The sequence below is a fragment of the Molossus molossus genome, unplaced genomic scaffold (genome assembly GCF_014108415.1).
Source record: "Molossus molossus isolate mMolMol1 unplaced genomic scaffold, mMolMol1.p scaffold_m16_p_17, whole genome shotgun sequence".
Taxonomy (NCBI): domain Eukaryota; kingdom Metazoa; phylum Chordata; class Mammalia; order Chiroptera; family Molossidae; genus Molossus; species Molossus molossus.
Window position 1 is genome coordinate 10,565,457 of NW_023425352.1, and position 14,851 is coordinate 10,580,307.

General features: G+C 56.0%; 1 protein-coding gene across 1 annotated transcript; it reads right to left on the bottom strand.

Moving 5' to 3' along the window:
• Window positions 1–5,714: 5,714 nt before the first annotated feature.
• Window positions 5,715–14,440, bottom strand: KCNK18 (potassium two pore domain channel subfamily K member 18). The gene is made up of 3 exons (XM_036265919.1): window positions 14,221–14,440; window positions 12,007–12,135; window positions 5,715–6,514 (listed from the first exon to the last, which is right to left on the bottom strand). Exons 1-3 carry the CDS (start codon window positions 14,438–14,440, stop codon window positions 5,715–5,717), a joined length of 1,149 nt encoding a protein of 382 aa, XP_036121812.1.
• Window positions 14,441–14,851: the final 411 nt, after the last annotated feature.

Sequence of the window (14,851 nt, forward strand, 5' to 3'; positions counted from 1 at the left end):
AGGCAGAGGACGCAGAGGGCACGGTCCCTGAAGGCTGCTGGCCCAGGCAAAGTGAGGAGGGGGCGAGGGCGAGGGCGGGGGCGAGGCCCCGGTGCACCCAGGGTCTGAGAAAGGTGGTGTCTCAGAAGTGATGCCCTGGGTGTACTCGGTGAGACATGTACCGGATTCTCTCTCTTTCCAACACCAGCTGAGCAAAGTTCCTTTCTTTACCTAAAATGAAGGCAGGTGCCTGTCAGCCATCCAAGCAGGTGTCAGTCATCTGGTGTTCATACATCGTAATGAACTAAAACCTTCTACAGTTATCAGTCTCCATGAGCCCGATAGCCCAGAGAATCTGTGGTCTCAGCTGTCAACAGCACAGAATGTTCCATGTGGAAAAAGCTTTAGGGAATCCTTGACCAGTGGTTTTCATTCCCAACTCTCTCTCTCTCTCTCTCTCTCAAGTTATGGACTTCTTTCTTCAAATAAAATGTTACAGGACAGCAAAATATATAAAACATAGCAAAGCAAATATACTCAGTCCAAGATGGGGCATAAGGAACTGGAACTTTGCCCAGACTTCAGAAAGCTCATCCAGAAACTGCAGGGCTGCCCGAATGCTGCACATTGTGAAACAGGCATCGAGCAGTACTCCTGCTCATAGCTCTGGGAGACCAGAGACCTGGTCCATCGTACTACTGGAATCCCCTGGGTCCTGGTTCATAGTAGGTCCTCGGTGAACACAGGGGTGGGCAGTTGTAAGTTTACAATTATTCATATGGAAAGACATTCAGGTCATGGTTATTCCAATAGCTTTATTAACTCTGTTTCATGGACTCATGACTATAAATCTACTTCTGCCCACCACGGTAGTTGTTGGATAGACATACGGGCGATGCTGACCACCTTTGCACAGTCATCTCTTTTTCTACACACACAATTGTTTTTGGAAGAGACTAAAGGGGGGCTTGCACCTCAGAGAGGCCCCTTAATTGCCTAGGTTTTGAATTTATAGCATTAGAAAGGGCTTTACTCTCTGATCTAAAAGGCAAGAACAAAAGCAGAGCAGGAAAGGGCTAAGGAGGATGAAAAGAAACCATAATTTGCATCCGGGAGGAAGGTGTCCTTTGTTGTCCACATCCAAGTCAACTTCAAAGTTCCCTGCTGCACAGATGCACATCGGTCACCATAGCAACAGCCCAGCCACCCAGGCCTTCCGACCCTGGCCAGTCCACTGCCAGCCATGGCAAGTGTCTGGCTTCCAGAGAGTTGGATGGGGGTAGACAACCCCCTCAGCCTGGCTCCTGCCATCCAGCTGCCTTACTGGTTCTCTGTCGGGGGAGAGGGGCCTGGATCACCAACCCTACTGGTGACACCTCTGCCCGGAGAGTGTGCATGAGCATCGGCTAGGTGCATCAGAAGTGCTCTCCTTAAGGGCGATGCCTCCAGTGCCTGGCACTCAGTGCTCGTTGAATAATGGCTTGGAAATGAACAAATGAATGAATTAGCAACCAGAGTCACCTGGAAGCTTCTACACTATACACTTGCCGGGCCCCACCTGAAACCAGAGCAGTCAGACTCTCTGGGGGGCATACTCAAGACTGGGAAAAGTCTTCAAAGCCAAACACGTGCCTCTCAAGTCAGAGCAGAAGAGAGGAGCCCAGTGGGGCAGCCTTCGGGGTGGGCGGCTGGAAGGCTGGGCTGCTCTCGGAGGGAGAGGAGCGGGACCCGGGGCCGGGGCTGGAGCTCAGTCACGCACGGGCCAGGGAGAGGGCCGGGGAGCAGCCTTCAGTCTGGAGCACTGGGGATGGTGTGAATACCCACCCGAGTGGATGAGACCACGGGGAGGGGGCGAAGACGGAAGAAAGGAAGGGCCTCGGGTGGAAGCAAAGTGCTGTTTGGGACCCAAGAGGAGGTGACAAAGGCAGGCAGGGGAAGGAGGGTACAGTTGTGCCACAGAACCCCAGGGTACTAAGTTGGGAGCTGGGGAAGAATGCTTCCCACCCCCCATCTCACACGTGCTGGGCTGTTAGCTGTTAGCTGCCAAAGTGCCCCACCTGGAGGGAAGGGCCGTACTCCCTGGGCATGCGTGATTGAGCCGGCTCCGGGGGTGGGGGGTGCTCACTGACAGTGTCCAGGCTCAGTCTGCCCCTTCCCAGCCACAGGCAGGAAGGCAGCGCCAGAGGAAGCTGAAATGCGCCATCTCTGACTCCAGGTTACTAATGGGACCAGCTAGAGCTTCTTAAAGAGCCCAAGGCTGGGCACTGGGCGGCAGCACTTCCCACGGATTGTCTTCCCATAACAACCCTTTGAGGTAGGTACTGGTTTTATGTTGACTGGTAAAGAAAACTGCCAGGATTCAAGGTAGCCTCTCTCCACAAACACAGGTCTTCACCACTAGGCCTCACGGCCGTTCCTGGTCAGTACTGAGGGGCCCAGGTCAGAGCAATGCACCCAGCAGCCCACACGCCAGCGCCCTGGGGGACCAGGTCCCTGCTACTCCCCACCCATCGAACCAGCAGGCTCTCTTTACAGGACCAGGCAGGACTCCCAAACCTGGATCATCAGGTCCACGGGGGCTGCCCAAGCCCATCCTTCCCCTCTGGAGAGACCCAGAAGCAGGCCTCCATGTGTCTGGGTCATTCGGCAGAGCAGGGCCACAGCAGGACTGTTCTCCAGCCAGGTCTGTCCTCAACAGCCCCCTCAACCCCTTCCTGCCACAGCCGGTCTGTCCCTGGCCCCCCTAAGACCATGATTCTCAACCCAAACAGGTGAGAATCACCTGGCGGCGACTTTAGAAACAGCAAACCACAGCCATTCTTGGGGGTCACACCCAGAGCCTCCAGCCCAGCATGTCTCGGTGGGACAGGGCACCTGTACCTTGTAGATGGAGAAGCTGCTAGGTGTCTCTGGCAGGTTTCAGACAGTCTACCCCCCGAAAGGGAGGCTGGTGGATCAAAGAAGGAAGGGACCCATGTGACGGGGGACTAATAACCAGACACCAACTGCTAGTGGCTGGGACCCACGTGGTAACATTTCCTGACCTTCGCTTGGCAGGACAGGGGATTGAAGGGCAGGGGACAGCCATGGCTAGGACAAGTGTCCGAAGCGCCCTTCAGGAAAGCCGCTTGGAGGACATGGGTCCAAGATGCTGCTTTCCCCGGTGTCCGCGGCGGGGACAGAGGTCCGAGGAGCCTCCTCCTCTAGGACCCTGGTGGGGACTTAAGTCTGAGGTGTCGCCTCTCAGAGGGCCAGAGCAGGAGATACCAGCCCCCGGAGGTCCCTTCCAGGAGGCGCCGAACAGCGGACACGCCACCTGCTGGCCCCGGAGCGCGGGGCCCGTGCGGTCTGGCGGCTCCACCTGGTGGCCACTCTGAGAAGCACGGTCCGGCCACCTGAGGGTTCCTTCCATTGTTCCCGAGAGCTGGTCCTCCATCAGCTCCCCCACCCCACGAGCTTCGAGTCCCAGGCCCACCTGGCAGCGCCTGGCTGTCCTCCCCTCTCCCAGCCCCCTGGGGTCCCCGGGGATCGGGCCTCCGCGAACAACTCCCTTCATCCTCGACCTCCCCACCCTTCAGCTGTCAACTTCAGCTAAATCCCCTGAACTTCAGTTTCTTCTTCTGTTAAAAAAAAAAAAAAGAAAAGGTGGGGGAGGGGCTAACAATGCTACATACTGGGCTGGTGGACAACTGGACAGGACAACCCCCACAGCTGGGTCAGTGCCTCCACCAAAGGCTTTGGTCTAGGTCCCCCAAGGTCCAGGAGGCGCTGGGGGTCGGGGAGAGGCGGTGTTTCTGCGCCCAATGGCACATGAATTCTTGAAGCTCCTGAGGTGTCCAGCCGAGGTTGAGAGCAAGTGAATTCACATTCCTGCACAGGAATGAAAGTAAACGGGAGGCGGAATTTGGGTGCATGGGGCAGAGGGATGAGAAGTGGGGAGCAGGAAGGCCTCAGACCTGCAGACCTACCCAGTAGAACATGACCATGACCATGACCCTGATGAACTCCATGTGTGCATTTGAATGGGACTTTCTGCTGCCTCCAGAGGGGACCTGCTGAGCGATTCATCACCCCTGGAACTTTCTGGAAAGAAGCAAGCACTCTGTGTCTGTTCAACTGAACTTTGAAGAACCTGCGAAAACAGATGCGTCTTTTATTTTCAAATTGGAATCTCCTGGAGTTTCTCATTGGTTCTTGCAATTTCTGTTCTGTACTATACACTGGAGCAAAACTCATTATTTAGGGACTGACTCATTTTGCTAATCGCTGGACGCAGGCTGATTTCCCCCAAGATTCTCTCAAAGAAACGGATTCTTCCCAATCAGACATTTCTCATAACTGACCAGGGAAATAGTAAGACTCTTGTACTGCTCTGTGGGTGTGCCAGCCAGTTCACACCCCAACTTGTTACACCCTCTCCCAGGCTGGGGTCCCCAGGAGCGACTCTGAGACAAGGATGTGTGTGCATGTGGTTATGCCGGGGTTAGTTCAGGAGGAGTGGACAGATGAGACAGAGATGAAGGAAGCCAATATAAGGTGTGTTCATTAGCACCTGAGGGTCTCAGCTGGGCACTCGGGAGACAGTGTGGAGCATGACCGAGTTATCCTATGGGTGAGGTAAGAAGCTGGGTGCCATCAGTCATTGGTCGAGGGCTGCTGCCAGGAGCCTTGACTCCTTGGTGCTTCTGGCCTGCCCTGTGAGTGCCCATGCTTTAGTGGCCAGAGAAAGTCCTCAGGCAAAGGGAGCTGGAGTACCAGGGCAGCTGGGCGGGGCACCTACAGCATCTACCGCACAGAGCAGCTCACTCACATGCCAACTCATTCATGAATCAGCGCAGGATGAGTACTGATGAATGCCAACCCTTTTGGGTACCAAGCCATTCACTTAAGCATCAACGCTTTCACATGCCAACTCATTTAGGAGGTGCCAGTCACATGCCGCTGAGTGAGAACACGAATCTGCACCAAGTCTGACCATCAGGAAATCTCCCAGGCCCTTGAGCACGAGTCACAGCTCCACCCAGTGGTACTGGTGTATCTCAGGCTGAAATCGGCTGGTCTCGCCCACGTCCACGAAGTCATTTGAGGAAAGAGGCTGCTCAGACTAGCTCTGTTTCATCAAGGGCACATGAGGAGCAACTCAGGAAGATTTTGTTTTTCCCTTTATTGATTTTAGAAAGAGAGGAACGGAGAGGGAGAGAGAGATAGAAACATCAATGAGAGAGAACATGGATTGACTGCCTCCTGCATGCCCCCCACTGGGGATCAGGCCCGCAACCTGGGCGTGTGTCCTGACGGGGAATCGAACCGGCGACCTCTTGCTGCATGGGTCGATGCTCAACCACTGAGCCGCACCAGTTGGACCAGGACGATTTTAATTTAGCACAAAGTACAAAGTGCAAGAATAAAGGCAATATTGTTCTTGTGTTGCAAGAAAACTGGTGACTTCCCTAAGGCGGTTTCATCTACATTAGGTGATGGGTTTTAAAAATGAAGAGAGGGAAATAAATTGAACTTTAGGGACTGGTGATGATTTTTGTCTAATGTCGCGATTCGAAGGGCATTGGCTACATTTCTGCAGGACGCCGAGACTAAAACCAGCCCTCACCCAAGACGTGTCTCCAAGCCCAAGGTCTCAGAGGACAGGCTGCGGGGCCACGTGGTAATGGACTGTCCCAAAGACAAGGCAAGGAAACCAGCTCAGCCCACACAGGTCACGAGAGAGACAGGGAGCGTCACGTTTCAGCAGCGTCCGAAAACTTCTCTTTTGTAAAGAACAGCATGAGATTTTTGTACATGTGAATCAGCCTGTTCTCCACCAACTTGAAAGCAATGCACATAATCTCCATCCCGATGATGATGTAGAGGGAGAAAAACAAGAAGAAGTGAGGGTGCTCTAAAACAGTGTCCCCAAACCCGATGGTGGTGAGCGTGACAAAGCAGAAGTAGAAGGCGTCCTGGAAGTCCAGGGCCTTCTCCCAGGTGGGGAGGACGGCGGCGGCGCAGGAGATGTAGGCGAAGACGACGAGGGCGATGACGGGCAGGGGCACGTCCAGCCTCTCCACCTGCTGGCCCACCTCGTCCAGGTTGCTGATGATGGAGCACGAGAGCGTCCCTGACACCAGCTCGGGGCAGGAGGTGCTCCTCACCACGGCCCGCGGGGGCAGGTGCAGTGTGTTCTGCTTCTCTCCGGCAAGAAGCCTCTCGAGCAGCTCCACGTTGCTGCTCGGGGCTGCGGGACCCCTGCCGGGTTTAGGGTCCGGGGGCTCTTGGGCAGTAATGACGATCTGGGGCATGGCTTGGTCCGTGGGCTTGGCGTCCGGCCTTCTCCTGCCACGCAGTCGGGAGCACCATCTGGGAAGGGGAGGGCTGAGGAATGAGAGTTTTCGGAACCGATTATAAGACGTAGACAAGGCGGTTGCCAGGATGTCGCCCGTGTCCGCGAGGACCAGGACCATCAGGGGGATGCCGAAGAGAGCGTAGAGCATGCACAAGTACTTGCCGAGCCTGGTGACCGGGTAGACATGACTGTAACCTGAAAAAGAGGACACAGTCGGGGACTGTCACCTGCTCTTTCCCCTGCCCCCAAAGCGTTAAAGAGACCTGCCATTTCCCCTCCTGGGCGTGACAGGTGACACAATGTGTTTGCAAATGTCCATCTTAAAACATTCATCCATTTGCCCAACATTAGGCCTGCTTTGTGGGGGAATAAGGGATGACACCCAGCTTCTCTTTAGGGTACGGAGCAAGTCACGTCCTGATCATTGACCTGAAATGTCCCTGGCAGGGGACAAGCCCGTGTCTGATGGCCTCTTTCTGCCGTGGCCACTTCTGAGCATCTGTGAGAGAGGAGCCAGCTCACCTAGGACAGGATACGCACAGGTAAGAGGGCGTGAATGGCTTTAAAAACCGTACCTCCTCCTTCATCCTCCATGAAGGTGTGGGTTTTTAAGAAGCCACCCTTGCCTGGCTGCTGTGGCTCAGTGGATTGAGCATCAGTCCCCTAGACTAAGAGGTCCCGGTTCGATTCCTGGTCAGGGCACATGCCTGGGTTGTAGGCTTGGTCCTCAGTGGGGGGTGTGCAGGAGGCAGCCAATCGATGTTTCTCTCTCACATCGATGTTTTTCTCTCTCTCTCTAAAAAACATCAATAAAAACATATACTTTTTTAAAAAAGCCACCCTAGTCCTGGCCATGTGCTCAGTGGTTAGAGCATTGGCCTGCGCACCAAAAGGCCACAGGTTAGATTCCCGGTCAAGGGCACCTACCTGGGTTGCACGTTTGATCCTTGGCCCTGGTCAGGCTCATGCGAGAAGCAACTAATCAATGTGTTTCTCACATTAATCGATGTCTCTCTGTCTCTCTCTCCCTCCCTTTCTCCCACTCTCTCTAAAAAAATAATCAATGGAAAAAAATGTCTTCGGGTGAGGATTATCAACAACAGCCCTGGCCGGTTTCTTTCAGTGGTTGGAGTGTTGGCCTGCGGACCAGAGAGTCCCGGGTTCGGTTTCCGCTAGGGGCACTTACAAAAAAACCACAGCAACAGCAACAACAACCAAAGCCACCCTGGTCCCCCCCCGGATGTCTAGGCCTCTGGGTTTGCTGTTTCTGGAGAACAGGCCGTTGCTGTGTGACCGCGGGGTGGGGAACAGTGTGCACAGCCTCAGGACAGCGGCAGGGGGAGCGAGTGAAATACACTTGTGTCTGCAGGACCACTGGCGCTCGGTGGACTGACGAGCATGTTCACAGACGAGGGGGAAGTGGTTGGACCCCAGCTTCTAGACTGCTGCCCTCCTCGCTCGAATCCCGGCTCTGCCATGTACTAGCCAGTTACTCAACTGCTCACATGTTTGGGTTTCTTATCTGCATGAGGATGACAGTCCCTGCTTTGTCTGCTGACGACAGGAAGGACCACCCAGTGCCTGACACACTGTGGGCGACTGATAAAGGCTGGGGTCCTCACCCTCGGGAGCTAATACCTGCTGCCTACTGAGCACCCGCTGTGGGCAGGTGTGAGCCAGCCTTCAGAGGCAGGTGTCGCCGTTCGCAGATGGGGAAACCGAGGCCCAGAGACATGCAGCAACCTGGCCAAGAGCACCATGTGGCAGGGTGGAGTTGGGGTCAAACCCCCAGGGCTGCCAGCTCCCAAGCCAGGGCTCGATCTCCACCGGGTCAGGAGCACCAAGGGGGCGAAACCTTCCAGCCAATGAGAACAGGTCATCCAAGCAAAGGGATGGGTGCGCAAGGCCTCCATGCTCCCAGAGCGCCCTTTCTTCGCCACCCTCACCCCACCCTCCTGTCTACAGCAGGGCAGGAGCCAGGAGCCGTCCACGCCCCCCGCGCAGGTAGTTGGGTCGTCTGGCTGGGCAAGCTCAGCGACTCCAACAAGCAGAGGGAAAGCCTGTGTTTAATGTTTGATGCCATAGAGGGTGATTAAGACAGAAAACCCAGCCCAGTCCTGGAAAGCTAGGCCGGCTGAGCCCCAGCTCCTCCAGGGCTGCAGCCCCTTGGCACACTCCGGCCTAGGCTCTGCCCTCCAGAAGTGATCAGGATGCCCACTGCACCAGGGGCCTGGGAGAGGGCAGTGGTCCTGGAGAGGTCTCCTCGGTCTGCACCACGCAGGGCACTCCACGCCACCCTGGCTGGTTCCCGCGGCACCGTGTGCGGACAGGGCGGCTGACACTGTGTGTCTTCGTGCTGTATGTGCACACGGAGTGCTGACGCTGGTGCCGGGGACACGTGGCGAGCAAAGGAAATGAGATCCAACCCCGCTGCGCCTCTGGTTTATGGAGGAGGCAGAGATGAGTCAGATTCCACATCCCGCTCAGCGAGTGTGGAATTACAGGTGGTGATCAAGGACGGGATGTAAAAGAGCAGGTGACTGCTGGATGAGTGATTAGAATAAAGGCACCAGCCTGCATTTCACACTTATTGAGCACCTGCTATATGCCAGGTTCTTGTGCCCAGGGCTGGGGGTACACAAGGAACAGGCAACGGTCATGCCCTCTGGGAGCTCCTAGGTGAAGGGGAAGCTTGGCCCTGAGCTGGGCTCTCCTCCATCCCAGCAGGACATGCGAGGACCCATCAGGCATATGCTGCGGGGTCACGAGCGGGGACCACACTGGCTAACCTCCCATCAGGACCCCAGGTTTGTCCCATGGGGCAGTGCCAAGGGTTTCAGTGGAAACCCTCTCTTCCCTTCTCTGTTTCCTGATGCTCCCGCCCTCCCCTCAGGGACAGGAGACTCCAGAACCGGCCTCAGGACAGCCTCTCATCCAGGCTTCGGTGGAGCCCAGAACACTGAGGAGACCAGGGTGGGGACAGCATCCCAGGGGGAAGAGGGCAGGGGCAGAGTGCACCGTGGGTAGAAAGACCGACTGCCCAGTTTGCTCAGGACTGAGGGGTATCCCAGGACATGGGGCTTCGGGTGCTAAAACCAGGGCAGCCCTGGGCAAAGGAGGCAGTTGGCCAGCCAGAGGGAGGGTGCGGAGCTCTCCTGAGCAGGGACGAGCAGGGAGCAGGGAGCTGAGCCTCTCCTGCAGGGGCAGGAGCTCAAAGAGGCCATGATATGCCGAAGGAGCCCAAGCCTGGGTGCCAGCAAAGATCCCCATGCCCAGCTTGGCATGGGCTCCACAGAGCCATCAGCCCTTAAGGACGCTGACAGCAGCTACGGGGACCCATAGACAGGGGCCACCCTGTTTTCCAGACAGTACATGAGCCCCCAGTTGTCATGCATCCCATAGCAAGCCAGGAGATGCTTTCCAGTAAAAACACCCCACCCCCAAGTATGGGCACCCAGGGTCAGATTTGTTTTTTAAGAAAAGAATGTCACATTTCTTATGGGATTTATAAAGTGCCTTTCGGAGTCAAAATCTCTTGCATAGTAAAACCCCTAAAGCTGGCAAACACCATTATTACCACATTGAACGGACAAGGAACAGGGAAGTCAGAGGACCTGCCCAAGGTCACACAGCCCACAAGGGTGTGTACCCTCCCCAGAAGATCTCCCCCCACGCACAGTGCTCTCCTCAAAGGTAGGCTTAGCCAATATAAGATCTCTGTGGCTGCCCTGGGTGGGATATATTTACAATCCAGAACATTTGCCACATTACAGAAAATCCATCAAGGAAGCAAGCCTCAGAGAGCCCCCAGCCCCAACGCAGGGACTGTATCGTCCCAATGACTGAATGCTGACTTGCATAAGGGAAAATCATATAATTTCTTATAATGCATTTATATAGTCCACTGTGATCAGTCCACTCCCCCTAGGCTGTGAGTATTTAATAGCCCATGCATTTAACTTTTTATCCAAGGGGCTGACCCAACTAGAAATGACTGGGGACTGACCAACCTCACACCTGTCAGGTGTCCCTTTCCCAGCATCAAGGCCAGGTGCACTTCAGGTGACCCAGGGTTGCAGGGCAGGAAGCAGTAATGCCAGAGGACCTTCAAATGCCATTATTGATTATGAGCCGTGCAGAACTTTCCCCAACCTCCTCTTCTGGTTATAGTCACTGGATGGCCTGATGTCCTAAATGGCTTAAACCATGGGTAAGAGCATCACTTCCTTGGGATTTAAACCAAGCAAATGCATTTCCATTAGACCGGTGGTTCACACACTGGGCTCCCATTAGAATCACCTGGAAGGTTCTGCAAAAGGCTGATGCTGGGCCCATCCCTGGAGATCCTGGCCTGATCGGCGTGGGGCAGGGTCCAGCTGACTAACGCGTAGCCAGGGCTGAGAACACTTGCATCAGGTCAATGCTTCCGCGCTGCTGTGCACGGGACTCACCTAGAGAACTTGTTAAAGCACAGATTGCTGGGCACCGAAGACATGGTTTCTGACTCAGAAGGTCTAGGGTGGGGCCTGAGCATTAACTTGTGTTTCTAACGTGTTTTGGGGTGATGCGCAGGCTACTGGTCCAGGGACCACATTTTAATGACCACTGCATTAGTTCAGTGGGCCTCAACAGGGGGCAACCTGTGGGTACAGCGGGGGAAGAGGCAGAGGTAAGTGCACCTGGTGGATAGGGGCCAGGGATGCTGCCAAATGTCCTGCAATGCCCGGAACAGCCCCCCACCCCCGCAAAGAATCATCTAGGCCAGTAATGCTGAGGCTTAGAAATGCTCCATTAGCTCAATCCCCTGAAGTTTTTGAGAGAAAAACAAACGAAGCGCCATATTTCAGCCCCCTTGCTCATCTCCAGCATCTTCCTTGTAGCTGCTGCTCCCTGTACCTGATGCGCCCTCAAAGTGTTCCCCCCAGCTGTGGGTCCCCTGAGAGGGCCAGCTGTGCCCTGCCTATGGCTCCCTGCAGGCTTCCCCGTCGGGGCCCAGCTCACTGCTCAGCGGGACAGCAGCAGCATGTACCGGGAGGTCGCCGTGAGAATTAAATGAGATCATGCGTGTGCAGCGCGTTGACACCATGCCTGGCCCTGGGGAGGGCTCAGTCGTGTCTCTATTCTTGTTCCTCTTGCACTCAGACAGATGAGAACAGTTCTAAAAGAAACCACCTGAGGGCGCTGGTGACCCTGAAATCCACCTCCCACTCTGCCCCTCACTGGGAGCCCCAGTGCTGAGTGTCTCCACTGGGGGGCGCCACTGCAGCCTCAACCGCCAGTCCTTCCTCTTGGTTGTCCCAGGTTCTTCCGTCTTGCCCAGGGGCCTGGGCTGGCAGGTGCAGGTGCCAGGTGGTGGTTTGTACAAGAGCATTCAGCTGAGGGGCAAGAAGGCTGGATTCCAGCCCACACCCTGCTCACCGGGGTCTATGCCCAGGCACCGGCTGCAGCCACCTGAAGAAAGGGCAGTCTGCTAATTCCCGCACAGGAGGCTTTGGCCCAGTAGCAGGGACTGCTGTGTCCCTGGGCTGGGACCAGTGCCTGCCTGTGCACAGTGGGCCTAGCACAGGGTAGGCCCCCCACACTAAATGCCTGGAACATCCCAACACCCTCACCAAGGGTCCCCAGCATCCTTCTGTCTCCCTCTCCCCGAGGTCTTCCTGCGGGCCCAACCGTGCGCTTGAACTTACCCACGGTGCTGATCACTGTGCAGCAGAAAAAGAGGGAGCTCAGGAAGGACCAGTCTGTGGACGTGCTAAGCCACTGGGGCTTCACCCTGGAGAGCAGCCTCCTGAGGTCCAGTTTCCTGTCCTCCATGACTCAAGAAAGAGATGACCAGAGTGAGGGAGAGGCTCTGCCCTTCAAACAGGTCCCACCCAGGGACCAGCAGGTCCCCTGCCTTGTGGCCCCATCAACACCAAAACTTGTCTCCCAGAGCCCTGCTTTTCCGGGTCTGTGCAGTGAGGTCCTGCCCCTGGGAGCAGCCGGGGCGAGGCCCTGGGGACCGGCCTGAGCTCAGCAGGGGTGGCTGTGCAGCCTGAGAGAGCCCTCGGAACTGTTTGAGCCTCCATTTCTGCTCCCTTGCAAAGGGGCATGCGCACTTCTGCTCCGTCTCTCTCACAGGGTTCTTGTAAACTGAAAGCAAAAGGCTTTTTATGCAATGCAAGCTGTTACGTGGCGGCACCCCTCACCCCCTCCTGGGTCATGAAGGGAATGGCGTTTGGTGATCGTACTGGGATTGTGGGCACCAGCCACCCGAGGATGTCTGGGATGCATGGAGGAGCAGGTTTGGGAGCCCTGGTTTCTCGGGGATGTTTTCAGCTCGTTCCTTTGGGCTGGCAGCCAGCAGGTTTGGGGCCCCTAGAAGCCCGACTCTGGTATAGTGGTAAGAGGATGTCCCAGAGCCTGGCACACAGCAGAAAGTCACTACTTATCTGAATGGGCACCAGCCTGGGAGTCCAGACACCTGCATTCTAGACCTAGCTCCGACCCTGTCCAGTTCCTGTCGCTGTGGACAGGAAGCTTCTTTCTCCAGCCTCAGTTTCCCCACCAGGAATGACATGGTGCTGAAAAGCTCTGGCTCCAAATGCCTGGGGTGGAATCCCTGGCTCCGTTTTCTAGCGTGTGACTTTGGGCAAGCTTCTTAACTCTCAGTGCCTCAGTTTCTTTATCTGTAGAAGGGGGACAGTTCATACCTCCTAGAATCGGTGTAAGGATTAAGTGCGCTAATGCATGGACAGCATTTAGCAAGGGGTCTGAACCTCACCCTCCTCACTGAACACTCTAATATCCATTGAATACCACCACAGAATGGGGTGGGACCAGCTCCGTGTTCCCACAACACTCTGCGCCTCAGAATCACCCCGGAGACTTCTTAACAATAGGATTCCAACACAGAGGTGATGATCAAGTCGTTTTGGGGAGGAGCCTGGGGATGTATATTTCAGACCAGCTCCCTGGACGATTCTGACACATGGCCAGGTTTGAAAAGCCCTGAACTTGCTGACAGTCTAGACCCAGGGGCGGCTCAGAGTGTCTGAGCAGCGGCGACGGCAGAATTCGTCTCCCAGGCTGGCTGAGCAGGCGTGTGTCTGTCTGGTACAGAGAGAAGGTGGAGGAGAGACCCTGCCGCCTGGGGCCAGCCTCTAGCCAGCCCCAGCTGAAAGGACTAACTACAAATGAAATCCAGCAGGGACACACATCAAGTGCCTGTACCTTCCAAGAGGCTTCGTGTTTAGGACCTCATCTGCTTCCCACAGGGTCCCTGGGATTGTGTCTAGCACACTAGACCCAGAGAGGGCAAGGAGTCTGCCTGGGATCACACAGCAAGCTGGAGAGCGACAGGGGCGAGGACCAGGCTCAAGGTCTTCTTACAATCCCTCCCCCATCCCGAGTCCAGCTAAGGGGCAGGCTGCCATCTGGGGGAGGGGTGTGTCCAAGCCCAATTTGGATTGTTCCTTGAGTTCTAATCCCTGGAGACTGAATCATGGGACGAGGCAGCATAGCTCTGAGGATCAGCCTAGGTACTCCTAGCCCAGGCTTCATTCACCCATCCCCCCACCTCACCATATCTGTAGCGATCCACCCTCCCCAGAGCCTGCTGGTCTGTGTGGGGCTGGGGGCTGAGACAGAGAGGGAGCTGGTCCTTCCAGAGCAGCTCCTGGGTGCTCAGTGCTCTTTTAACATTCTTCACAGCAACCCTGGGAGGCCATTAACCTGCCTGTGTACAGAGGAGAAAACTGAGGCTCAGAGGGGAGAAGCCACAGGCCTAAGCTTGCCCAGGAATGAGGAGGCTACACGCAGAGGGTTCCCAGCCCCAGCCTCCTGCAAGGGAGCCCTCTGCTCTCTGGGAGTTGCCTCCACCCCTGGAGAAAAGGTCCGCCCTGCCCAGGTGAGCCACCTACCAGTTCTGTTGCATTTCAAGACGCCACAGAGATCCTCCAAGAAATCCTCGAACTCTGGGTCCCCTGCCCCCCGGTCCTGGCCACCCTCGATGGCCGAGAAGAGCAGGGCACCCACCAGCGCGTAGGTCACCAAGGAGCAGAGGAAGCAGAGGCGAGGGAAGAGTTTCCCCAGCGCCTCCTGGTAGCACCTCCTGGCCTGGGGCGGCCCCTCAGCCTCCATCCTCCCAGGAGCTCACAGGACAGGAGGTACTGGTGGAAGAGGCAGCACCCAGGCCCCGCCAAGAGAAAGAGGAGGGGTGGAGAGTCTCCGGGAATAGCCAGGCTCCAGGGCTAAGTGGATGGTGCCTGCGCTTCCCCCAAGGACTCAGGAAGCCGCCGGCACTCATCACATTCAGTGCATCTGAGTTACTCAGATGGCATCCCCCACACACACTCCCAGAACCCCGAATTATTATTGATCCACCAGGCGGAGGTGCGCCCAGCAGCCTGGCTGGTCCTGGAGCCACCATGCAGGGGCTCTGGGTGGAGGGCATGCTGCTTTCTTTGTGCTCTGGCCTTTCTGGAAGCTGCAGTTCTGACTTCCAGGTACCAAATCTGACTTCTGGTTTTCAAGTGATTGTCCTTCCTGAGA